A 26,759-nucleotide genomic window follows, 5' to 3' on the forward strand; every position below is an offset into this window, starting at 1 on the left:
ATGGGTTGGCACAAGCCCGAATTTCTGAACTTTGGGGGAAAATTACATATACGAGGGGGGAATATGTGCTAGGCAGTTCGGGAAGGCTGTACGTTCCTAGTACCTCAGCCGGTGGGGAAAGAAAGAGGGCAACGTGCAGCCGGGAGTTCAGGGTAAAAGGAGGCTGCACCCTTCCAAACCTTGAGAGAGAAAATCCTGTGGGTGTGTGCCCCAGTGCACTCTGCGTGACTGCTCCGCACTGACTCGATCTTAAGAGGTCTCTTTCAACTTTAATAATTCTACGACCTGTTCAACAGACTTTTCAACCCACACGTCTACTGCTTCTCTCACACACCATGACGAATATGACACACCTTTTCCCTGTATGCAGTTTTGAAGCTCCACACGGTTACTTTCCTGTTCCTCACCTCTCCGCGTGCCGGCCGCGGCCTTCCCCCCGTGTTCATCAGACACGGACTGACCCCGCGGAGCCCGAGGGGCGGGGCGCGCCCGGCCGACGCTCCCGCGCCCGCGCAGAGCCGCTCCGCCCGCGGACTGCGCTTCCCGGCGAGCCCCGCGCGCGGCCGCGGCCCCGCATGCGCAGGAGCGCACAAAGGGCCCGGCGGCTGCGGCCCCGCCCCTCCCGCTTCCGCGGCGCGCGCTCCCGCCCCGCGCTCCCGCCCCGCGCTCCCGCCGCCTGCTTCGCGCTCCCGCCGCGCGTTCCCATGGCGCTGAAGCGGATACAAAAAGTGAGTGGGGCGAGCCGTGGGAGGGGGCGGAAAGGTTCCCCTGCCCTCGGGTAGTCGCCGGTGCTGCCCCCTCCCCGGTGCCGCGGGTTGTAGGCGGCGGCCGGACCGGGCTCAGCGAGGGGTGCCGCGGCAGCCGCTGCCGCGCGCTTGCTTTGCCGGGACTCGTCCCTGCCTCGGCGGCAGCCGGGGAAGAAGAGTGGGTGCGAGACGGAGGAGGGGGGCTCTCGCCGGCCGCCTCTCGGTTTCGGGACCCTGCCTCCCTGAAGGCCCCGCGCCCCGAGCCGGTGCTCAAGGCGCCGTTCGTGGACCGGGAGCGGGGAAAGCCGAGGTGCTGCCGGCGCCTTCAGCAGAGGCGCAGGACGACATCCGTCGCTGCCGTTGTGTAACGGGGCCGTAGGCTGGGTTAAGAAGCGTTGTCAGCACAGTTCTTGGTGTGACCTTTGAGCGTATCCCAGTGGTGGTGTTTTGGGCTGGTACTTGTAAGGGCCTGGTTGAAGTTGTGGATTCCCGGTTTCCTTTTGTTTGGCAAGGCTGAGCTGACCGCTGTGCAGTACGGACACGGTACCGCGGCCAGCACGGCTGGATTAAAGGTTAGTGCTTTGGCCGTGGAACAGAATCCCTGGTGTTTGGTTGCTGTTGATGTGCCCTGTTAAGGCGGCATTGCTGCTATCCTGGTTATGTGACGGTGCGATTATTTCTTGTGCAGGATTCCCATTTGCTGTCAGAAGCCATTGGTATTGCTGAAATAGGATTCTATAGAGATGGATTAACCCCACGGTAGGCAGATTTGGGATACCCTACAGTAGATCTCAATTTATTTGGATGGATTTCTCTCAGAAGTTGGTAGTCCTGTCCCATGCTGCAAAGCCTATGCCTTTACACAAAGTACAATTACAGGACAACTTTGTTCCTTCATATCACCTTTGCCATGGTTGTTGCATTCGACCACTATATCAAATATTAACAAATTACTACAATGGTTTTCTTTAACAATAACTTTGTCGTGCTTCTACATATTATACAAATGGTTTGCCTCTTGTTGTCACTTTCATTTCCCACCTCTTCTTGAACATCTCCTTGTCCTCAGGTTTCAAGAAAAGGATTGTTCTGATTACGATATCTTTCCAATTCTTGTTCAGCTTCTTTCTGCTAAAATAAACACACAAAGGGAGAAGTCTGGTAATCTAGTATTTTTGAGATGAAGTGATGATTTGGGGCTTTCTAAATGAGGTCCTGCTGGAATTGAATTAATTAGTCTTCATACTTTTATCATGTTGCCTGCATAACTTTTTTTCTTCTTTAGAGATGTTTATACATATCGGAAAGCCACAATTTTCTTTAATGTGGCATTTAAGAACTTTTGATAGATGTGAAATTATGGTTAGGCTTTTTATCTAAGTATCTTTCATTCTGTTAGCTTTATTAAATTCTGTTTCTACTCTTTCAAAATGAAGAAATGCTTTCTAACCTGCTGACTGTGAGGTGCTACGAGATTGCCTAGTTATACAATAAGTTCTATCTGAAACATGAACAGATACTGGGTAAGGTAAGTCCAAGAAGAGTTGAGATTAAATTGGAACTGGTTACCACTTGCTTCTAGTTTGCTGCAGAAATTACTACTGCTAGTTTTCTTTTTTTCCCATTAAGTACCCCCATCACTCTCTTCTGCCTTTCCAGGAGAAGAAAAAGAATTCTACCAGAGGGATTTGGCTAGAAGTCTGTTTCTTGAGAAGTAGAAAAGGAAAGGGAATGGCAAGGAACTAAATTTGTTTCAAATGGAAAGTTAAAATGAAGTGGAGAAGTTTGAAAAGACAAACTGTTATGATGTCATTGTAATACATAAAATTTTCCCCAAAACTATGGAAATGGAAGTTTAACGGTAGATGAAATGCATTTGTATGTTGGTGTGTTTGTCTCCCTTACTTTCCTGGTGTTTCAGACTGGCTGTAAATGTTCATAGTTACGTTGTGTCCGAAGGATAGGAGGGGGTAAGATCTGGAGTAGAGGAAGTGCTGTGGTTTCAGAGTGCCTAGAGGAATTCTTTGGAGAACAAAACAGTGTCAGCAAACACAGCGATATTGCTTGGAGCTCATCAGTCTAGACATACTGTCTGAAGTTAAGCTTTGGTAGGTTTAGGGTGGTTCAGAACAAAGCCAAAGGATTTTAGTGTCAGCTTGAGTGTTTGTTCACAGTAACTTTGATAATTTGTCTGTTCACTGTGATAACACCTACAAAGGAAGCAAAGCTGTAATATGTCAGCCTGTTAGTAAGCATATTTTTTTGTCATACTGTCTGATTTCTAAGTAATATCACCACTGGGACCTGTGTCATTGCATCCTGCCTTTGGCTAATCATCTTTGAGGGCTCCTCAAAGGAGGATAGCATGTGGACTTCCAAGACTGTACCTTAGTTACAGAAAGATATATTGTGCTTGGAAGCTTCTTTAAAAATGGGCAACTGAGTAAGCAGTGAAGAAGCTGATCACTGCACATGGAGCTATGTTGACCTTCGTGCTGTAGCTGTAAGAACAGTGAGGACATGAAGCCCTGCTCTGCAGGCACAGCTGTCAGCAGTGTCTCTGTGACAAACTCATCTCAAAGTTCCTCAGGGGGATTCTTACTCATCATAAGCTGAGGGTCCTGTGTTCATTTGCCTTGTGTGTGTTTTGCTTTGCTGTTGTATGAGAGAGGCACTGAATTTCTATACTGTTAAAAAAGTTCAGTTACACCATCTGTGATGTTCCTTGGGGCACTGAAAGAACAACTGAGAGATTTTTGTGGGCAGTGTAAATTCCAGATGTTGCAAATGATGAAAGCAAAACAAATAATGTAGGTTTTTTAACAGAACAAATATGGTGCAAAGAAGCCTTTATTCTTGCCACCTCTGGAAAGTGAGATATCATGACTTTCATAAAAGGTGGAAAATAATTCAGTCTGTCAGGTTCTGCAAAATACTGTGTAGGTTTCAGTTCTGCCTATCTGTCTTAGCAGAGCCATCTTTCTAGGGTTCCTGTTCCAAATTCTTTGTTCACATATCTAATTTGCAGAGTTTGCCATCCTGTTAGTTCCATATTGCAGCTGGGATTGTTTTCATCATAAGTCCTGCACCTGCATGTTCCTCCAGTGTTAGTGGGAGGTTGATGTGCTCATTAATGCTCAAGCTGTCTTACACATATTTTGTTCAGGCTTAAAAAAATAGGACTTCAGGAGATTTTAGAAGACATTTTGAAACCAGGAAGGAGGAGATAGATTTGAACACTGCTTTAAGAATAGCTGTTGTTCTTATTTTATTGATACATAGTGCTTGATTGGTTTTTTCCTACAACTCAGTAAGAATAGAAACATTCAAATATTGAGTTGTTTCAGTGAACTGTATGTTTCTGGGGTTCAGTATGTGTTTCATTTATACATAGGTTAACAGGACATACTAACTTGAAAAGTTATGTTGAAAATAACTTTTGTTACTGTACATTGACTCAAATAAAAATTATTGCTATTTGTGGTTTAGATTTTGACTTTAAACCTGCACCGTTTGGATGGTAATCAACATAACAAGGAAACCTTTTTGGCCCTAACATGAAATGTTTGAATTTACTTTCAAAACCTCAGCTGGGATACTACATATTTTAGCAATATTTTTTTTTTTTGCATTAGAGCAGTGTATGGAAATGGAATATTTACTACTGACTAACCATTATATCAATAAATCTTATTATAAATATATGCTTTATATTCATCAAATTTGTGAAGAACCAGAGAATTCTTTAACTAGTCTTAAGTATGATCAATGAGGGGTTTTATGACAAATGGTTCCAAGCAGCAGTGTATGCATGGAATTGGTGGGAAATAAGTCTGTGGTCTACAGTGCATTTTGTGCAAGAAATTAAGAACATAACTGACAAATATAAATCTATATTTTAAATAATAGTGTGGAGAAAGGTTGTGGTTTTGTGTTGTTTGGAGAATTAAAATAGCTTTTAATGATGCTGTCTGCAGTTTATTTTGGTCTTCAGATAATCTGCAGTCTTTTTTTCTGGATTTTTATTTTTTTACAGAAAAAAGACACATTTAGGACTTATATGCTGAGAACATTTATTTCCTTATCACCAAAGTGTCCTTTACAATGTTGTTCCAATAGCTTTTTGGGAGAGAAGCCTGGATGCTAATCAAGCATCTAAGTGTTAAATTTGCCTTGCAGTTTTCAACTTCATAGTTTTATGCAATACATCCTGTATTATTCTGACCATGGGTATTACTCTGCATGTTCAGAAATGTCTCCAACGTTTATAGCTTATCACAGCTTGGTTTTTGCAGCTGTTAAACTTGAATTTTTACTTCATGCTGTCTACAGGGCTGTTGAGGAGTGTGTGTGTTGCAAGGGAAGGTGATCATTTAGAGGCTTTGCCCATCTCCACTAGTATGTTAACCGTTAGTATTCTATTCTACCCTGAAATGTTTTGTATGAGAGGATTAGAGGATTTATTCCTACCACTGTCCCAGCTTAGTTATTTTTCTCCATGCACGTTTATCTTGGCTGTGCTGGGAAAGTGTGGCATGTGTTGGAGCTCTTGAGAGGTGCTTTTACAGTGTCACATTCACCAGTGTTTGAAATAACTCATGCTTCTTCTGATGCAGCTCTTGCAGCCAGAATCTTGGGTTTGTGTACTCTCATAAAAGATGTTGCACCAGTGTACACTGTAATTTATAGTGGTGACTTTCCCTTTTGAAAATTAATCTGCACTGCTTTGAGCTATAGATCCTGTTTGTCAGCATATGTACATCTTGTACCAGCACTTTCTATACCAGCGACTAGAAGTATTCATGCAGACCCTTGAAGTGACCAGACCTGCCTCATGCAGCTACATGGTAGTAATCCATAAAGCTTGGACAAAGCTGCTTAACTTAAAATTAACTTAAAATTACCGGGCAATCTGTAGTGTTGACTGTGTGGTGCCTCACATGCAGTTATCTTGCACTTCTTGATGAGGTTTCAGCAGGTTAAACTTTGTGGATCTTCAGCCTTGTCCCTTAACAAAGCAAAGTTTTGGCCTTCTCAAGAGCATCTGTGCTTTGTATAAAGAATCTTGTATTCTCATTCTTTCGTGAGTGTTCAATTCTGGGCACTGGCAGGTCAGTCTGATTCAGGGACATCTGAGTATCTCCTTGCCCCATTTCAAAGGTATAGGAAAGCTTGAAGCCTAAATCTTACAGCTCTCCAGATAATTTTGCTTTGAATCTAAAGCTTAAAAAGCATAATCAGCAATATAAATCTGAATAGTTCTTCCTTTTTTATCACAGCTTGATCTGAATTTCTGTGTAGAAAAGATTCAAATTGTTCATACTGTTGGATCATGTTCCCACTTGTATTTTTAAACCACATTAGCTTCACATATGGATGCAAAATGCAGCTTGAATTTGCTCTACTGATTTTTGAAGTTTTATCTGGCTTTTTGTTTCATAGCTGCCGAAGCTCTCAGAATGTATTTATGAACATTGCTCTTATTTGGTGAAGCTGATTGAAGAGAACCTTTTCTTCATTGTTGTTAGGAAATATTAATAACAGGTTTACAGTTGTGGGTCTCATCAATGTATGATGAAAAATATTTGCTGGTTTTTTTCTAATCATGAACAGATGTCAGTGCCTGAACAAATTGAAGTGTATACCCGAGGAGCATTCCCCAGTTCTGTTAATTCTTAAGTACATGTGTATATATGAAAGAAAACACATTTGCGTGGTTTTGGGGTATGTAAAGATCTTGATTAATACATCTAGCAACAAAAGCACTGTTACAGATTGACTCTTAAGTGGTTGCCTGGTAGCTCCTATATGCATAAGGAATGTTTGCATATACTTCAGTGATTTTCTGAAAAGTTTAAGCTACATATTTTTCCAGTTACTGCCTTGAATTTAGTAGTCAATAATGACTGTTGTAAAATGCATGATTGTTAGTCTGAGTTCTCTGTTTCGGCACTGTAGTGCAGCTGTTTGGTTTTGGTTGGGGGGTTTTAGTGTGTGCACAAGACTTTATCTTCTCTTCTTAGGTTAGATCTTGAGTTGCAAATTAGAGGACAGTGCCTATAACAGCTCTGCTGCTGGTCATGTTTGTCCCTGGTGACTGCTGGAAACTTGAGATTTGTTGACTCCCTGTGTGTACTGGCAGTGGCTTGGCTTTGCATAAATAGCTGGTTCTCTGAATCACACTTAATGAAATTTGAATCCTCTGATTAAAATAGCAACTGCATTTCTAAAGTGCTTTTATTAGTTAAAGTCTGTCCCAGAGTGTTCTTTCTGGATCAGCATACAGTGTCACTGATAAAAGTTAAAATGCAGAATAAAGTTAAAGCGCAGACAAGTAATGCCAATTGACAACCTGTGCTATTTCAGTATAGGAAAAAGTGTCTGTCTTGTTTTAAATCACAAGATTGTGAGAAGTGGCTTCAGAGCAGTAGTAAGATATGGTGCAGTGCTTTTCTTTGATTTCAGGGCCACGAGTGGACTTGTAAGTCTAGCTGAATTTAGGTGTCAGGTTCATGGTAAATGGAGTTGAAATATATACTGGATGTCATAAATGGAAAAATATATCACAGCAGTTGAGAAGTGTAGATTTTAACCCTTCAAATTATATGCAAGGCCTGATCACACTAAGTATGCCATTCTACACTTGAGTTAAAATTAGCTCCAGTTTAAACCTTGATTTTCTAAGTAGTTGCCTTGACTAATGTATTTTGAGTAGAAGTGTTTCTGGTGTTACTTCTTAAGGAAAACCCACAGACCTGCTTATGCCTATTGTCAACTTATATGTGCATGTTTTGAGTAAGGAATTGAGTTACAAACACACACCTTTTAACTTACTTCAGAGGAAGTATTTCTATGTAGTCATCAAAGTTCCTACACAAGAGTTTTTATCAGCCTAGAATTGGAAAAAGTTTTCCTTAGTACAGTAAAAGTTCAGACATCAAAAGGAGTATATTGAATTAAATTAGGAAAATGAACTAACATTACTGCCTGACTTGTTTTCTGTTTGAAATAGTGATGATAAATCAGATTAAAAATAGTGCTGGTTTTGTGAAATCACATAATAATTATAAATTATTTGGGACTGTGTGGACTCCTGCAAGAGAAGTAAATCAGTTGACCACCACAAGCTCCTCTGAGTGCTTAAATTTCAACTTGGGAGTTTTTTAGTAGTCATTAACAAAAATAGTGTGCAGGTAATTGAATCAAGGTACAATAAATAAGGTGTAGAGCTAATACTTTTCCTTTAGTTTCCAATTTAGACAGGACCTTTTATATTATGTTCATACATCATTTCTGGGCAGGCTGCAAACATTTTATGAGTTCATTTAGTTCAGCTGATGTCCACAGATTAGGCAATACAGAAACTTTTGTGAAATCAAAAGCTGAGGGAATGATCAGATTAGCACCTAACTAAATTAAACTGTGGATTTACAGACTAATCAAGAAACCCTTTTTTTTTTTGACTCCTTCAAGTACATTGAACTTACTATGAACTTAGTTGCAACTCTAAGTTCTTTTGGATATTAATTCCTAGCACAGTGTTAGCTGCAGGCCTGGCAAAGAAGCAGTTTCAGTTTCAATGGACATTTCAACTGTTGACTGATTTATCAAAATACCAAAAAAAAATGTCCATGGGTTTAATAAAATTGATTTGTGTTCCCACTTTTGAAGGGATGCTGCCAAGTGGTATGGATTTTCATGTCTTTCAAATGTTTTTGTGTTCCTTGCAGGAACTAAGTGATCTGCAGCGAGATCCACCAGCCCACTGTTCTGCCGGACCCGTTGGAGATGACTGTAAGCTCTTCCTAATACATTCAGTACATTTCAGTTCTGGAAAGGCTCAGAAAATCTCTAATTGTTCTATCTTTTTGCCTTTCAGTGTTTCATTGGCAAGCAACTATTATGGGACCTGTAAGTATAGGAATTGTGCCCCTTAAAATGTGCCCCTTGCTTCCCTTTTTGTTATGGAAGGATTTGTTTGGGTTTCTGTAAACACAGCAGCCACATTCAGCTGTGCTGTACATAGCTTTAAACTTCAGAGTGGTATTGTTGTTCTTATTAGTCTGGTACCAGTTGCTTTCTGTAATTCCTCAAAAATTCTTCCTCTTCATGAAGTTAGAGGTGTTAGTCAGCTGTGGTGTTTGAGTTGGTGATATGGGCTACAAAGCAAAGAGCTTGCTTTTCATAGATGATCAATTCTGGAAGATTCATCCATCTGAAACAAGGAAAAGTGGATGAAATATTGAAGTTGGTAACTGTAAAACAAGGGTGGAGTTGCAGAGGGCTTTTAGATGGAGCTTATTTTATTTGATAGCTGTGATGTGACTGGCAAAAAGCATATGGCTTTTGCAAACTGCAGGCCAGCAGTGGGGTGATTTTGTTGGTTTTTGTGTGAGAAAGGTGCTTTCTTTGAATTGAGAAAATTAGAAGTCTTGTGCAGGTAATGACATAAGAAATTACCAAAAAAAGCTTAAAACCAGAAGGTTTTGAAGGAAAACTGAGAAGAATTTTAGCAAGAAAAATAATAAAGAACAACATGATCTGAGGGAATGTGTGCTTATTAATATCCTAGTAAGAAGTTTGTATTCCTGGTGTTTTCCTTTTGGATTTAATAATTTGGAAAAAAGTGTCTCTAATTCAGAGAGTGAGCTGAGTCACTGTGCCAGGTGAAATTTTGAGATAATACTTAACCCATTAAAATGCAGCATTAATTAATGGAGAAAAGTGGAAATGTGTCTGCTTTGAAGTAATTCTCCATTTTCAGCACAGTTCTGAAGCAGTGGAAGATCAGTCACAAATTTGCTGGTGGTGTGCTGGAGTTTGTTGCCCAGCTTGTCCATGGCCCAGCAGCAGCTGTTTTCTGTAGTACACTAATGCCTTTGCCCTTTGGCTTGAACAACAAGCATGTTGGTATGTTCTTCCACATACCAAGGCCTTCTGACTCTTGCCCTCTTGCACTGCCAAAGGGTAAATGGCAAAGTGGTGACGAAGAGTTAACAAAAGCTTATGTGCTGGTTGCCACCAGTAATGTCTCTGTCCAGAATGACTCTGATGACATGAGTAAAGAAAATATTACCACATAGATTTTGGCTTAAATTCCATTGTCTTCTTCAGCTTTCAGTTCAGTTTTCATATTCTATAGTGGAAAATATTCTTTCCTTGGCCTTAAGTTCCTCAGATGTTTCTAGTTAAGAATGAGCATCTCTTGCTAGCAATTCTCAGCTGTATCTGCAGAGGTACAGGAACAGAACACTTCAGCTATTAATCCTTGATCTTGATAACAGAAGAAATTAGGGTTGCACATTCTGTATGTTTCCTGATGGCCCAAGGGAAGCATAGGACTAAAGTCTACCTTCAGAATTCACTTCCTACATGTGGAAGTAGGGTAACCTCTTCTTCTGTGGGTATCATCAATTTTTTTTATATACCTTGCTCATAAAACAGCGACTTCACTTTACTTTCTTTTTGACACTGAACTTTGTCTTATCTTCAGCTTACTTTACTTTTGAAAAATCCATTTAATATTTGCAAAAGAGGTCCTTTGAAACCTAATTGGAAGTACAGTGGCAATTTTCTGAGGTCAGCTAATGCTGACTTAGCATGACAGTATATAACCTGCCTTACTCTGCAGCCCTCTCTGCACTTTGAGCATGTAAGGCAGCATGGCTTAGCAGACCATTTGTGAAACATTGCCTCTTACAGTCATATAGTCATCTCTAAAACTGTTCATTTCCAAGGTAAAGGTTTTATGTAAAAAGTCTGCCTTTCCTTTCATAAGAAAAATCAAAAATTTGATCTTTAGGTTTGCTCTGATTGAGTTCCTACATGGTTGTTGTAAACATACCATATGATGAGAGCAGTTTTCTTCTTTCTCTTAACCAGAAATGGCAGAACTGCTCTATGTCACTTAGCATCAAGACTTTCCAGCTCACCTTTTAAGTTAATAAAAAGTTAAAGTTCTTCAACAGATGAATACAACAAAATTATTTCTATCTATTAACTGTATGCAACCTGGACGTAAACCTGTGCATGTGTTGTCTAACAAAATGCACGTTCACAGATTTGTACAGGTCACAGAGATGTTGTGTGTTTTCAAACCCCCTGATACCATCATAATGAACTGAATTATGTTGGAAAATCCCTCTCTTTGCATCTGCAAAGAGAAACCACTTCTTAGGCTAAGTATGTTTGTAGCTTAAGCATGAAGATCAGAGCAGCTGTGGTCTTGCACAGAGACAGGATTTGGAGGGCCTGCTCTGGTTTTTGCATTCCCTTCAGTGCACTGAAGCTATTGACCTCCTCTGTTTTTCTCCCCAGAAGGGCAGTGCTCAGTAACTGTTGTGCTGCTGCAGTAGCCACAGTTACACTGGGGAGGGTTCAGTTCCTCTGTGCCTTCCCAGTTTATGGCCCATAGTGGGCTATGTACTGGAGAAAAAATGGATTGTGTAGGAGAAGGAAAGCTCCAAAACAGCTGAAATATATTAACGTGTTTTGTTTGTTTTGTTTTTTTCTCAGCCTGATAGTGCATATCAAGGGGGAGTATTTTTTCTCACAGTACACTTTCCAACAGACTATCCTTTCAAACCACCAAAGGTAAGTCCTTTCTTTTAAGGAAAGAAAGTTTTTTGGTCAAAATTTATTCTTGGAGGCTTTATTTGGAAGTTAAACTAGAAAGGTGACTAATAGCATACATGTTCTTCATGGCTGCAGATAAGACTGTAAAAAAATTGTGTTGGCAGATCTGATATGACTGGAAAGGAAGGGACAGTGTTAAGGATTCCAAGTGTAATAACTCTAATCTGATGTTATTTTTCATTTTTTTTTTATTACAGATTGCTTTTACAACAAAAATATATCACCCAAACATAAACAGTAACGGGAGTATTTGTCTTGATATCTTGAGATCACAATGGTCACCAGCTCTGACTGTTTCTAAAGGTAAACTCACTGATTCAGTAATGCATGTATGAAGCTGCATACACTGCCGTGGCACTTTTTTGTGTTATTATTGCACTGTCTTAAAGGCAGGCAGTGGGAACTCATTTATTCTGCATGTTTCAGAAGAGGTAAATTACATTGGGATTCTTGTTATGTGCCATTTATTGGGAGTGTCACATTGCAAAAAAATGCTTGCACAGCAAAGAAATATTCTAAACCAAGTTGGGTAAGATAATAATGTACAATTCCCCTGATATGTGGTAGCTGACTGTGCATGCTGAATGGAGAAGAAACTGATGAGCAGGGCTTGCAAATCACAACTTGGAAGTAAATGTAAAACCCTGATACTGACGTTGTGTGAGCTTACATGATTGCCTGTTGGTGACTCTTCAGGCTGCCTGAGCATCCTTATGTGGACTAAGGTCTTAAATTACACTTTCTTTAAAAATGAAGTAATTTTTTCTGCTTTGCATTCCTTTGTAAGATGGATATTTTAAAATGTAGCTCCTTTCACAGTCATCAGTCAAAGTTTTATTAAAATATTCTCATCCTGTAGTGAAGTTTTCAGGCATTTTGTGTCACTTAAAATGCTGCTTAAAGTGAGAGTGCTGTTGCTTCTCCTCAACCATCTTCAAATTTCTAAGGCACACTTAGTCATATTACAGAAATTTCTCATGTGATTCACAAGGTCAAACCATATAACATCTCATGTACTTAGGAGCTCTCTAAGCTATGTGCCAAAGTGTCATTGCTTTGGGTGTACAAGCAAAGAAAAAATTGGGTATTTGTGCAATGGAAATGGCTCTATGCAAGTCGAGTTGCTGTACCTTGGAAAAACAACTTCTCTTGCTTACAGGCCTGTGCAGTAATCTCACAAGTTATATCAAATCTAAGTTTAATATTCTCTTTCCTGAAGTCATTGCTAAAGACATCAATTACTCTTATGTGTAATTGGTATCATTTTTTTTCACATAAATTAGTTGTTTTATAGCTATCCAAAAATTGTCTTGTTTCTAGTTATTAAGCAAATGAAAATTGGCACTTTGGTTTAACATTTGGCATCTATAACTGAAAACCCATAAAATGTTTAGATTTTCAGCATTTTTCTATCTCTTTACTTGTTGAGGACTCCTTTGGCTATAAAGTGGAGCAGTCTGCTGGTCTCATGTTCAGATACTATGTGCTTTTAACCTGCTTGCATATTACATATTTCATAAACTGGAAATTAGCTCAGTGACTTATGGAAATTTCTCCTTTCTAGTCTTTGACTGAATGAAAAGTTTACAGCTATTACAGCACCTCTGACCATCCGTGTGACCCTGTATTCTAACCTGATCTTTCCCTTTTACTGGCACTTAAAATAAGTCAGTATTGAAGTGGCTGAACTTTCTAATCCTGAAACTAGGTGTGGGTTCTTGGGTAACAAGATACAGCAGAGAGGAAAAAAGGTATTCTACAGCTGATTCTTATGGCAGCGTGAAGTTCCCTTTCACAACATATTTAGAATTATTTGTTTGTGTATTCTTGTATGCATATTAGTTCTGACCATAAAAATAGAAATTGCCTGAAAATTGTGGCCTGAAAATGTTAGGCAACAACATCAAACCTCCTTGGTTCAATACCAGGAAATTAATATGAAATTATAAGTGAATACCTGTATTTAATGCTGATCAAGTATTTCCCAAGATGCAAGTCATACTTAGGTAAAATGGTAAAATGTCTTATGATTGAGAGAATAACTGTCAGCACAGAAGTGGAAAAGGATACGCACAAATAGAGTACTGCATGGCAATGTAATTAATATTAATAATACTAGTTACCTTAACTGCAGATGGAAAGCTTTGTTTTGAGCAATATCTGTATGTAACTGTGCAGTCTGTAGTTGGGCTAATGTTCCTAGGCTAGGATGTGGGAGAGAGACCATTACAAAAGGTACAGGTTCACAGTTGTAAATTCCCTGGGCTTGTATCAGGTGTTTACTTAGGCCCTAGAAAAATGCTGCTGTATAAACATTTCTGGACAGAACTGTTAAATGACAACTTAATACTAATATGCATTCTTTTTCTAATACCTTCCTACCACCCTCTTTCAGTATACTGGAATACATTAAAGGATTGTATAAATAAAGAAAACTAACTTGTTTAATCTAGTGTCTCTTTTATTTAGTTTTATTGTCCATATGCTCCTTACTTTGTGATCCTAATCCAGATGATCCTTTAGTACCAGATATTGCACAGATCTACAAGTCAGACAAGGAAAAGTGAGTATAACATACATAATTGTGTGTGTGGTACTTGCAGATGGCTATCTGCTGTGCATCTTAGATACTAAACTTAGCAATACTCTTTTCCTAGATTTCCACAGGATTAGTTCTTTAAATATTGAGAATAGTGATGGCAAGTAGAAAACTGTAAGCATACACAGCTGTTGGTAACTCATTTTTTGTACTTAATTGCATAAAACCTTCATGCTTTTGTGTAACAGATTGATTGCATGAAAAATTATTTTCCCAAATATGAGTTACTTGTCTCTACTGCAAACCTCTGGTTGTAAAACCCATACAGAAGATTTTTTGACCTTCTGTTTAACTGACTGAGTTATTTGGTACCTATTTTTCAGTGTTGAGTCATTGAAGACTTCTTGCAGTGTATGCAGTGGCCTGTGGCTCAGCACATGTCACAGATTCAGGAAGATTTGTGTATTGCCTTTACCTTGAGCAGTAGACAGCAAAGGAGTGATGTAGAAGTTACATGGACATCTGTGGTCTAGTATTTCTCTGCCTAGACTAAGAATTACTAAAATGGCCTTTTTCTCACAGTTCAATGTCTGGTATAGTCAAATCATGTAACTTCTGAAGTGCCTGAATGCTGTAGCTCATTCTGCAAAATAGATTAGTGTCCAAGTTGAGGATGTTGTGCATCAGCTTCTCCCCATTTGTGGCTCAACTTTTTTCTACCCACCTGCTTATTAGTGATTTCAGCTGTTGTACCTCCTGTTTGTGAAGGAAGTGAATGAGGGATGTTTTTCTATCTCCAAATCTCAAGATTTAATCATTGCTAAGGAAAGTAAGAAAGTACATAGTCTTGACTGTAGCTTTATCTTAGATGATCACCTATTAATTTTTTTTTGTTTTGTTTTACCTTGGATTTAGGAAATGAAAGATATGGCTGGTTACCCCTGAGCATTTATCTATGAGTATTTTAAGTTAAAATCCACAGACTTGTATGGTAGCATATTCTTAAGAAGAAAACCAATTAGTAAATGAGTTGCTATACTGATCTTAAGAGTTAAAAACTTGTTAGCATTTTTCTCTGGTTGACTCAAGAAAGTGAATCCAGTCTGATGAGTAGAATGTAGCAAATGTAAGGACCAGAGTGGAGGCTATCAACTCTCTAAAGACATTTACCCTTGGGATTATGGAATTATAAGATAATCAGCTTCATACTAGAAGGAAAAGACTCAAGACTTAAAACCTAGTAAAAAATGCTTTTCAGAAAATTTTCTTTGCAAGTTTTGAAATAGAGCTGGCAGTGCAGAATGGAGAAAAAAATAAATATTCTGAATTTCATGGAACTAAAATATGTAAAGTTTGTTATGCCTCTTAATAGCTTATGCCTTTAGAAGTAATTGACAACAAATTCCTGTTAAGGTACAGATAAGGGAACCAGTCATGAAACACAAATGAAGGATGCACAATGCTACACAATTTAATGCAAACCTGTGAAGTTGGATTTGAGTTTGAATAGCTCTGATAGATAACTTTAGAAACTGAATGTGTAGTGGGTATATAGTTCTTAGCTTTTAGACTGTTCTAATGTTCTTTGCCTCTGCTCAGAGGTGAAAAGCTCAGTAACACCTGTATTAAGTAAATCCGTGGCCATTGTCAGTGTATCACTAACAGCTCTTCACTGTAATGCCTTCTTTCTGCACGTACAGATACAACAGACATGCAAGAGAATGGACTCAGAAATATGCAATGTAAACTTTTGAAGACATTTTCATATACCAGAGTACTGTAAATTCTAGGTTTTTTTCAAAATTAGAAGGAAATGGAGCACAGTTATGGTTTCAATGTGACACCCCTGGAATTTTTTTTCACCTATGTAAGTGTGTTTCTGGAGCAAGAGAGAACAAACTTCCAAAAATAACATTATGACTTTGATAAGAATATTTATCCTCTTTGTATGCTTTGCAGAAGACATTTATTATAGTTTTTAAGAGTTGGACACCTGCATCTTCAGACTACACGATCTATAATTCAGCTGTAAATCAGTGAAATTATTTTTGCTGGAAAAAGTAGCTGTTTCATGTGATAAATACTGTATGTGTGTCTGTCATTGAAGTATGTTGTCTGTTTCATAAGTGTGTTCAAGTTTCTTTTTGTTAGTTCTCTTATATAATTTGTATTTTTGTACTGTATAGACTATTTTATTTACAATGTAAGTCATTTCAGTTTAGACTTGCTTGTGCACAGTATTGACAAGATACAACTGCTAATAATGAAAATAATTGGAGTATCTCACCCATTAGAATATTCTGAAGACTGACTGCAGACTTCTTAAAACCTAAAATTATCTTTGCACTGTAAATCTTTGTATGCTGATTATGGAGAAACACTTGTTTTGATTCTGTTGCATACTTGACTTAATTTTATTGCAATGTGAACTAATTGCACTGGTATATAGAAAGATATGTAACTGTTTTGTTGCTATTCACAACTGATTTGTGATGTGTGGGCAACATAATGTTATCACAGACCTTTTACAAATCCAGATGTAGCCTTTTCCATATAAATAAAATACATTTTCTACTTTCCTTGGCTGGGTTTTTTTTTTTCATCTTGACTCATGCATACCCTTGAAGTACTTGATCCAGCATTCTAACAGAGAACTGCCAGTAGTGTGTATGTTTCTTGTAGACAGAATTTCCAATAAAGCCATGCATCTTGTACTTAGAACTGGGCTCTAAATTAATTTTTATGCTAGTTCTAACCTACTGGATTTAGCATATTATGCCCATTGTTGGATAGAGGATTTTAACTAGGTTAATCCCATGCTACACCAATATCCAGCTACGGAGGAGAGAATCACAAGGGTCTGTTCAGGTGGTATATTTGCAATATCAGAATGTTACAGTCAACTCACAATTGAAAGTAATTTTTCTCCTCGCACTTGAAAGTAACTTGTCCATTAGCTTTCACTTCAGTTGCTTCAGACTATGCACGTGGAAAACCAAACGTACTGGAGAGGGGCAATTTGTTCTTAAAACATAGATCAAAAGCAGAAATATACTTAATTTTCTACCATTCAATCTTCTTGATTATTTGAAAATAAAAAAAATGACTGAATGTTTTTATCTATATCTTGCACATGAAAGAAAAATTACTTTCCATTGGAAAATTTGTCATAAAATACATTTGTAACATGACAGATTTGAATTATTTTTTTTATTGTTTTTATTTGAATATGCATCAAACTGGAATGTGGGGTATGGGTGGCAAGTGTGAACAGTAGGAGCTTTTATTCCTACCAGTGGGATATCAACTTCATGTTTCCTGATTTACTCACCTTAAGTTTGTCACATATGGAAAAATGTAATTTCTGTGCCAGTTTTATTTGTGATGTAATGGTGACATTTGAAACAGCTTCATTGAGAGTGGTTCTAATAACCTTAAAATACCCCTGTTCACAACGTTTTGCAAGCTGAATAAATGGAATTTTTTTTTTTTGTTACTGAGTGGTTTATTATATTTGAAATAGGGCAATGAAGCTAGGAAGGTAAAGACATCATTTGCTCAAATGATTATAGAAAAATGACCATCAAAATGCGTTCAGAGTTTTTGTTTTTCCTACGTAAAAGAGCAATCTCTTTGTACTGTAAGTTATTTAAATTTTTGGAATATCTGTATAGAACTGTGTGAAATCAGAAGTATGACTTGGTTTCTTTAGGTTTATCAGTTTGTGTTAGGGGTGGTTTGAAAACATTTATACTTTACCTGGCAATGTTTCTGCTTTGTGCCGTGCATGAATGACTTTACACCACAGTATGAAACCAGCAGGAGGATTGAAAACCAACCAACACCCATGTGTAGGGCATGTTAAGCATATGTAAATATTAAAAGAGGAACTTATGATCATGCTGTTTAGAGGTGTGAAGCTACATCTTTGATTGTTATGATACTCTTAGCAGTTCAACCTTTCTGCTTTTGAAATTACTGAAATGGAATGATAAATACGTTATTTAAGAGTTCAGTCATGCTAGGAAGTGGCTGGGTTCAATCTGTGGAGAGAAACACTTCCACTGCTGCACCTTCGGAGCTCCTCGGTTAATGCTTTTTATACAAATTCTATTTCCAAGGATGAGAAGTTTATGGTAAAAAAAAAAAAGGCAAAAAACCCCAAAAAACCAACACCTCCTTTTTCCCCGATTAGTGGGGGCAGTGGCGCCTGCTGTTCAGACACAGCCGCGCGAGGGAGGCAGCGACGCTGCGCGGTTTGGCGTGCCGCAGCCCGTCAGCACGGGCACTCGCTGCCGGCGGGTTCGCGCCTGCTCCTGCTCCTGTGGGCGCACGCACGAACCGGCCGCGGTGCCAGCCTTCGGGCCGCGGGCTCACCTTGCGGCGGTGTCTCCCTGTGCCGGTGTCTCCCTGTGGCGGTGTCACCTTTGTTCCGCCGTCCCCTCCGCAGCGGTGTCCCGTGCGGGGCCGCCCCGCCCCGCCCCGCCCCTCACGCCGCCGCGCGGGGCTGTGCGCAGGCGCGGCGGGCCGGCATGGCGGCGGCGGCGGCCTGGCTGTGCCGCGCCGCGGGCCTGGGCCTGGGCCTGCTGACGGCCGCGGGCGGGCGGCGGCTGCTCCGGAGCGGGACGGGAGCGGGGCCGCGCCAGCGGGGCGCGGGCACCCTCCTCGACGGTGCCGCTGTGTGCAGGGCCGGTGGCGCGCCGGAGCGCTGCCTGTCTCGGGGGACCAGCTCGAATCAGCGCCCGAAGCGCCCCCTCACCGCCTATTTTCGCTTTGTGATGGACAACCGCCCGGCCTTTCGGGAAAAAAACCCAGGTACGAGGGTGGAGGGGAGGCGGGGCCGCGGTTGGCGCTGCTGCGAGCCGGGGCTCCGGTACCGCCGCTCCAGAGCGGGGTGGCCGGGGAGCCGGAGGAGCAATCCCTGTGTGGGCCCGGGCTTGGGAATCATCTCTGCCATCCCCGTGTGAGCCCGAGCTCGGGAACCATCTCTGCAATCCCCGTGTGAGCCCGAGCTCGGGAACCATCTCTGACATCCCCGTGTGAGCCCGAGCTCGGGAACCATCTCTGCCATCCCCGTGTGAGCCCGAGCTCGGGAATCATCTCTGCCATCCCCGTGTGAGCCCGAGTTTGGGAATCATCTCTGCCATCCCCGTGTGAGCCCGAGCTTGGGAACCATCTCTGACATCCCCGTGTGAGCCCGAGTTTGGGAACCATCTCTGCCATCCCCGTGTGAGCCCGAGCTCGGGAATCATCTCTGACATCCCTGTGTGAGCCCGAGCTCGGGAATCATCTCTGCCATCCCCGTGTGAGCCCGAGCTCGGGAACCATCTCTGACATCCCTATGTGAGCCCGAGCTCGGGAACCATCTCTGACATCCCTATGTGAGCCCGAGCTTGGGAACCATCTCTGCCATCCCTGTGTGAGCCCGAGTTTGGGAACCATCTCTGCCATCCCCGTGTGAGCCCGAGCTCGGGAATCATCTCTGCCATCCCCGTGTGAGCCCGAGCTCGGGAACCATCTCTGCCATCCCTGTGTGAGCCCGAGCTCGGGAACCATCTCTGACATCCCTGTGTGAGCCCGAGTTTGGGACCGATCTCAGCAACCCCTGTACAAACCCGAGCTTCGGGAGCGATCTCAGGTCGTGATCTCATTCCCAGCCCGTGTTTATCCGTGCCCGCCCCAGCGGAATCCAGCATGGTCGTGCTCATTGCCTGCACGTGCCTGCTTGGTCGCCGTGCTTCACAATGAACGTGTGTGTGTAATTTTAAAAATGCTTGATGAAATACCTCGCCTAGGTAATATATGTTAACAATGACTTACGTTTCCCGATTATTTTTGGACTCTATGTATTTGAAGTACATTTTTGCTGATACTGTGAGCTGTGTGTGATTTTGAGGCTTAGTAATTGAAAAATGGCAGGTACTGGATTGCATATGGGAGAAGTGGATTTAGATGAAAATGGTTTTCCGTGAATGTTTGATTTACTATCAAAAACTGCACTTATAGGCAATGCAGTGACTCTTGCCAGAGAGCTGCAGAATAAAAGGATAAGCTGGTTTTGAAATATTGTTGAAGCTTAAAATGTTTAAAGAACTACGGTCAAATTGGGCAAATCCTGAGGAAGATTTAAGTAGGGAAAACTATTTGCTACCCTGTTTAGCTCACCAGTTCAATAGTTCCACAGTCTCATATAGAACTGGAAATTTTACTTTTGGTTTATTCCATGCTCCTCCCTCCAAATTCAGACCATCTTGCATTGTACAGAAAAGGATCCAGCTGAAAACGAAAAAAATCTGAAATTGTTGTGGAGTAAATATAGCTGCCTTGAAATGGTGCTTCAGTTTATTTACTGCATGTTGTGTTCCAGGTGAGCAGTGCCTCTTCCCCATCCCCCAAATATTGCAGTGCCCTTTAACTGCCACAGTGAGTTAGTTTTATGAAAGGAAAAAAAATGCATTTGTATGGGAAGATGATACCTGTGACAGCTTTCCTTGGGAAAAATTGAAGAAGCTTACTAAAGATACAATGTTGATCTTTATTACAGAAGTGAGCAACACAGAACTGATTAAAAAACTAGCAGGTGCATGGAGGGAGTTACCAGCATCACAGAAGCAGGTATGGTTGTATCCTTTCCCTGAGTACTTTGAACTCTACAGGTGGTGGGGTTTTATTTGGTCTGGTGTCTTGTGGTTTTTTTATTCAGTCTGGTGGGGTTTTTTGGTTGGTTGGTTTGTTTTTAAAGGGCTTGAAAAAGCACATGTGTACAAAGGTTCAGACATCGAAACAGTCAGGAGAATTGGGAGCTTTGAATAACTCAGGGGAAGTGTGGTGGGATGATCCTGGCTGAATGCCAGGTGCCCACCAAAGCCACTCTGTTTCTCTCCTCAGTTGGGCAGGGGAGAGAAAATACAGCAAAACGTTTGTGGGTCTGAATAAAGCAGGAGAGGTCCCTCAGCAGCTACTGGCAGGACAGAACAAACTTCACCTGGGGAAATCAGAGTAGGATAATGAGAAATAAAAACTCATATCCTAAGACACCTTTCCCCTACTCTCCTCTCTTTCCAGGCTCAACATCACTCCCAATTTCTCTGCTTCCTCCTGACAGCAGTGCAGGAGCACAGGGAATGGGGGCTGAGGTCAGCCCACCATGTGTTGGGCTGACCTCAGCTGCTCCTTCCTGTTCAGTGGGAGAACTTGGGCTCCCTTCCTCAGGGGAAACCTCCATGAACTGCTCACATGTGTCTTTCCCATGGGCTGCAGTTCTTCAGGCACTGCTGCAGCATGTGTCCTCCAGGAGCAGGCTTCACCCGGGGTCACAGCCCCCTTTGGGCATCCCCCTGCTCCACTGTGGTCTCCTCCAGGGGCTGCAGGTGATCTCTGCTCCCCCTGGGCTGCAGGGGCACAGCTGCCTCACCATGGGCTGCACCCCAGGCCGAAGGGGAGCCTCAGCTCTTGTGCCTGAAGCATCTCCTGCCTCTCCTTCCCTGACCTCAGGATCAGTAGCAGTGTTCTTCTGACATGGTCAGCCTCCTTTCTCTGGCTGAAGTTGTGCAGTTTTCTTTTTCACCTTCTTACCTCTGTTACCCCTGAGGTGCCACCACCGTCGCTGAAGGCCAATAGCAGGTGCCACTTGGAGGTGGCTGGCCTTGGCTCCATCGGGCTTCTCATAGGAGCCATCCCTGTACCCCCCTCACCACCAGAATCTGGCCATGCAAACCCAATGCAGGAAGACACTTTGCTGCTTGTACTTGCACTTGTACATGACCTTGGCTTTAATAGTTTTAATCTGTTGCCAGACAGATGACACACAGGTCTCACTCTATGTGGCTGTGGGGCTGCAAACCAATTATTTCTCCTTTTGAATGACAATATTGCAATTTTGCCATATGTACAAGATTTGTAAAGATGTTCTGCTCTCATGTATATGGTAGGTGAAATCTCAGGTAATTTTGATGGAAGGACCAACTTCTCTTGTTTCATGTAAATTTCTTTAAAAGTCATCAAATTAAGTCATAAGTAGTGAATGAAGTCATTTCTCTGAATGACAGTTTCAAAGGATAAAGTAAAGCAACTCTAGGACTTGCTGGTGGATTTAAATGCCATTTGTAGCAAAGTAATGATTGTTCTTCCTTGGCTGCAGTTAGCAATTCGAGGCAGTTAGGAACTAAAATCTGTTTCCTAAAGGAAATATTCAGTACACCTGAGGTGTTCTCACATCCATTCTGGACTTCTCACTCTGTGTACCTTTCCCTTTTCTGAAATGTAGAACAGGGAATCAAACAGATAAAAATCTGATGTTCTGCTGTCAGTTTTTCAGTCTGTAATTTTTCTACTCATAGGTTAGAAGTGTTAGCTTGTCTAATGGTCAAGTGCTTCTGACTGAAATCTAGCTTAAGTTCAAGGCTGGTGCTGGTTTGTGCTGTAGGTTTATGAGGAGGCACTAAAGACAGACTGGAAGAGATACGGAGAGCAGATGGCCGCTTACAAAGCCCAACTGACTCCAGCCCAGGCTGCAGCTTTGAAAGAGGAAAGGAGAAAACAACTGGCAAGGAGAAGATCAATCAGGGCAAAAAGAGTAAGTATTTTCAAGTTCAGGTTTCTTTTCTCTCAAGCAGCCTGAAGTCTGTTTGTCTAGTATACAAAGCAGAGTTGAAGCATGTTTTAGAAATACAAAAGCAACTCAGAATAGAAAAAAAAACCACAACATACACAAACCTGCAAAAATGCCATGGACTAAAATAATTACTGGTGTTTGCAGCTAGTTTAGTGGCTTTCCTGTGCTTGAAGAGCACAGAACTATCATGGATCTTTGTGCTTAGAGGTAGCTTCTCTATGCTTTTTTTCTCCCTATTTCTAGAGCTACCAGAGAAAGGATAGGCACTAAAAGACATTTGGACCAGCAACACTTTCTTCAGATGGGAAGACATCCAGAAATGGCTTTTCACAAAGATCTTTTATCTGTTACCTCATTAGGCCCTACAAGGTAGCAGCTTTGAAGTAGCCTTTTTTCCTTCCTTTTTTGGGCTCTGCCACTGTGTAGCTGCTGCTGTTGATATCTGTTTGTGTCCTTTACTTATTACATATTCATAAGGACCATCTTCCCTATTCCTTTGTGGCTGGTTTATGTATAAATCCTTAGAGACAGAGCCATCTGTGACAGTACAATATTATGGTCTGTCTGGAAAGATCAAAGGGGTTATGTATTGCTTATTTATTCCTATGAATTAAACTGTGACATTGCCCTAATTGGGAAAAGCAAAATAAATTTGGTTTAAAAGACCCCTATTTAGAGTGAGTTTGTAATCTTAATGATTCTGCTGCTCCTTTTTAGAGAACGGCATCACAAGGAATTCAGTTGGCATATCTAATACCTAAGCAGATACTAACTTACAGCACCTAGGCTCCAGTGGGAATGTCAGGACTGGAGAAAACGGGAAGTGTAATTGCATCTATAACTTGCTGTGCTTTCATTCTCTAGCCATCATCCCTGTAGGCAAAGCATTCTGATGGCAGAACCACAGTTCTCTTCCACCTTCTCACCTCCACAGATAAGTGCCTGCCCTCTTCTCTGCACACAGGCAGTATTTCACACCAGAAACTGAAGTCTTATTGAAGAATAATAGAAAATCTGTCATCATTACTTCCTTATAGAGTTGAATTTAGTAGCACACTCTGGTTTCTGGAAGACTTAGCTGAAGTAAGAATCAGTTTTAAATGTTTTTTCAACAACTTGTGAAAACTCAAGTTGTTAGCTTTTTGTAGTTTAACATTAGTCTTGAAAAGCACTTAGAGCATCTTGACATACAGTCCAGTTTCCAGAATAAAACACCAAAGAAATAATTTGTGTTTGATTTTTGCATAAAATATAAATACTGAGTTTAGTTTTGGAACAAGTACATGCTTGGTAGATGGAATAACTTCTTTTGTTTTTAAAGGAATTGAATCTGCTTGGAAAACCTAAAAGAGCTCGTAGTGGCTTTAACATCTTCCTGTCAGAAAATTTTCAAGAAAGTGAAGGAAGTTCACCTGTGGTAAGCCAGGAAAGATTATTTTTATAAAACTTATGCATTGTATTCAGAAAAATGTAGTTTAGATTCTGTCATTTTCAGAGATACTGTTCAGTAGTTCACTATCTGGATGCTGCATTGCTTAGGTTATTTTTTTAAGCTGTGGCAATCTGGCTATACTGCTAGCATGGCCTGTATAAAAAAGTGCTGTGTGGGTATATAAAAATATTTGTGCTATTTTTTGCACTTCAATGTTACAGATTTTATCTGGGTTTTTTGGTAAGGAGAGAATTATTCTTCCCTTTTTTTTCTTTTTTTTTTTTTTAATGTAGAAATACAGTTTTTTAAAGAGTTGTGTGATGTGCTCCTGTTCTGGCAGTAGCAGTTTATCGTGCCTGCTGTAGTTCAGCTGGTGTTATGAGAATACAAGAGGTCCTCAGCAAACTCACAAGTTCTGCACTAAACTGTGCTTTGGGGTGGTTTAAGGTACACTGGTGGATTATAGCACTTGAGGTGCTGCAGACCCACCCTGTGTGCCTCATGTGTTCCTTCCCTACACATTTAGTCAGTGAGTCAGAACAGTGGACATAGTTTGTTCCTCAGTTTTCCATGTACAAGGCAGGTTTCTCCAGTCAGCTGAGGCCTGCACTGTAAATGTGGCTCAGATGATGCCCAGAAGCTTGTTTAGAACAATATAGTTTATTATTTACTTACATTAAAAGGGTAATTAAGGGGAAGGAAGCTTTTGTGACTTGGTGTTTTTTTTGCATTGCTTTATGCTTGACTTTCACTCATGCAGTATTTATCTTACCCCTCTGAAGTCAGTCTGCTCCTAAAATAACTCATGTATTGCATGTTCTGTATCCCCCTAGGCAAAGCTGAAGAAACTATTTGATACCTGGAAAAAAATGTCTGCTTCCCAAAAACAGGTATGCCAGAGGATTTGAATGAGGATCTCATCTAACCAGAATTAAAAACTTGAGTCAAAATTGGTATAGTCATACAAAATCTTGAACTCAGTTGCTGAAATTATAAAAGTGAGGAAAATACTCCAAGATCTTTATGCATCTTGAAAAAGATAGTCATTACCATTAGTAGTGACCATTTAATTCAAAGTGTTGTTGAAATGTGAGTTAGTGGGATAGGATGGAAGTTTGGTGTGCCTTAAAGTGGACGCTAAGCAACATCTAGAAAAGAAGATGGACTAATATGTAACAATTTTGGTTTTTTATAATCATCCATAATATCTTTAAACACCAGCATAAGAATTTGTTGCTCATGGAAGGACTTCTTACAAGGGAAAGTAACAGAAATCCACCAGTGATGTGCACAGGGTAATTTATTAACTTTGGTTGTCTGGGGGATAATTCTCTGCCAGCTTTCTGAGTGTATTGAACTATGAACCTGCAGATGAGCAAATCAAAACTGAAGGGGTGCTGTGCTGAAATCTGAACTAAACCTTGACATTTTCAGGCATTCTGTACCCTGTTGTCCTTCCTTCTGAATGCCCTTCTTACAGGTGGATTTTCATGTGTACTTGGGACATACCCTAGGTTCATGTTTTTACTGTAGAAAAATAATTTGAAATAATTCCCCAGCAATATCTATTCCTGTGCCTCACTTAATTTAGCTGTCTCAAACTAGTGCTCAAATAAAAAAACCTTAACTGTTAGTAGCAGAACTGAGTAAGTTTCCTCTTCAAGAATGGCCAGCTGCTGACATAACTGCAATTTAGTGCTACAGCTTTGTATTTTTTTGCATTTTGATTTTTTGGTTATTTTTTTTTATTAGCTGGGATAGAAAGCAAATGCCTGGGCTGTTCACTGCACAGGTGCTGTTCTCAGTCACCTTTGTGTCATGGTAGTTTTGCAGAAAAAGCCCCTTCTGTAACTTTTTGATACCTTATTTTCTTTCAGCCATACTTGCAGCTTGCTGAAGATGATAAGGTTCGGTATGAGAACGAAATGAAATCATGGGAGGCGAAAATGATTGAACTGGGACGTGAAGACCTGGTGCGTTCCAAAAAGCAAAGGTTAAAAAAGAAACCTGCTGAAACTGCCAAGCAAACTGAAACAGCCAAAGCTTCTTCAGGAAGAGGAAAAAAGGCAAAATTAAAAAAATCCGAAGAATAAAAAAATCCCCTGTGATTGTCTTATTTCTATCCTGCTGTGTTAATGCTGCAGTCAGCATTAGCAGTGAAATTTGGAAAACCCAAGAAGGGCCCTTTGGAAAGGTGATCAGGTAAGAGAGGAGTTACTGTCTCTCAGAACTGACTGACATAATCATTGCAGGTGTAGCCTGAGCTGTAGAATAGCAATTGATTAATCAAGCTGTGAATACTGATACCCACTGACATCAGCAGTGCTCTCCAGTAACGGTTGATAATGTCCAGCTTTTATAAGGTATTTTTTAATGAAAAAAAAAACTCTTTCTTCATGAAAGAAAGAATATTCTGTAATGTTACCATCTAAATTCTGTAAATAAGAGCTGAAATCTGAGTTAACACTGCTGTGTTTTATTCCCTCCATGTTATTGCTAGTGAGATGTTCTACATTTCAACAGGCACAAGAAACATAAAATGCTAACTTTTATTTTATGCATCTGTTTTTTTGTACCTGTTAATCTGTGTATGCCACTTCTGTTGCATTTAAAGACCATGTGAGTTTTGTATGAACATACCTTTATTGGACTTTGATTTTGTGGTTTTGTTTGGATACATACAAACATTTTTGTCTCGCTGTTGTCACATTTGGGATGACCTAGAAGGAAAAGAAATACGAGAGCTGCTTGGAGTTTGAGTTTTGGTGTAATAAATACAGGTATTTTGAAGAA

At 40.6% G+C, this 26,759-nt stretch overlaps 2 protein-coding genes across 3 annotated transcripts; both read left to right on the forward strand.

Moving 5' to 3' along the window:
- The first annotated feature begins 639 nt into the window (after nucleotides 1–639).
- On the forward strand, nucleotides 640–16,499 carry UBE2D1 (ubiquitin conjugating enzyme E2 D1). Of its 2 annotated transcripts, none has more exons than XM_085583150.1 (7): nucleotides 640–728; nucleotides 8,477–8,540; nucleotides 8,626–8,657; nucleotides 11,262–11,339; nucleotides 11,579–11,684; nucleotides 13,851–13,944; nucleotides 14,304–16,499. In XM_085583150.1, the coding sequence occupies exons 1-7, from the start codon at nucleotides 705–707 to the stop codon at nucleotides 14,398–14,400; spliced, it is 495 nt and encodes a 164-aa protein (XP_085439276.1). In that variant the 5' UTR covers nucleotides 640–704; the 3' UTR covers nucleotides 14,401–16,499. The 2 variants fall into 2 exon arrangements, with proteins under 2 accessions (XP_085439276.1, XP_021391283.1); XM_021535608.3 differs by having other exon boundaries at nucleotides 15,621–16,499.
- Nucleotides 16,500–18,435: 1,936 nt separating this feature from the next.
- TFAM (transcription factor A, mitochondrial) lies at nucleotides 18,436–26,759 on the forward strand. Its single transcript, XM_021535575.3, has 6 exons — nucleotides 18,436–18,735; nucleotides 20,465–20,535; nucleotides 22,346–22,495; nucleotides 23,856–23,951; nucleotides 24,800–24,856; nucleotides 25,844–26,759. The coding sequence occupies exons 1-6, from the start codon at nucleotides 18,453–18,455 to the stop codon at nucleotides 26,057–26,059; spliced, it is 873 nt and encodes a 290-aa protein (XP_021391250.1). The 5' UTR covers nucleotides 18,436–18,452; the 3' UTR covers nucleotides 26,060–26,759.

Source organism: Lonchura striata, chromosome 6 (genome assembly GCF_050655825.1).
Source record: "Lonchura striata isolate lonStrDom1 chromosome 6, ASM5065582v1, whole genome shotgun sequence".
NCBI classification, from domain to species: domain Eukaryota; kingdom Metazoa; phylum Chordata; class Aves; order Passeriformes; family Estrildidae; genus Lonchura; species Lonchura striata.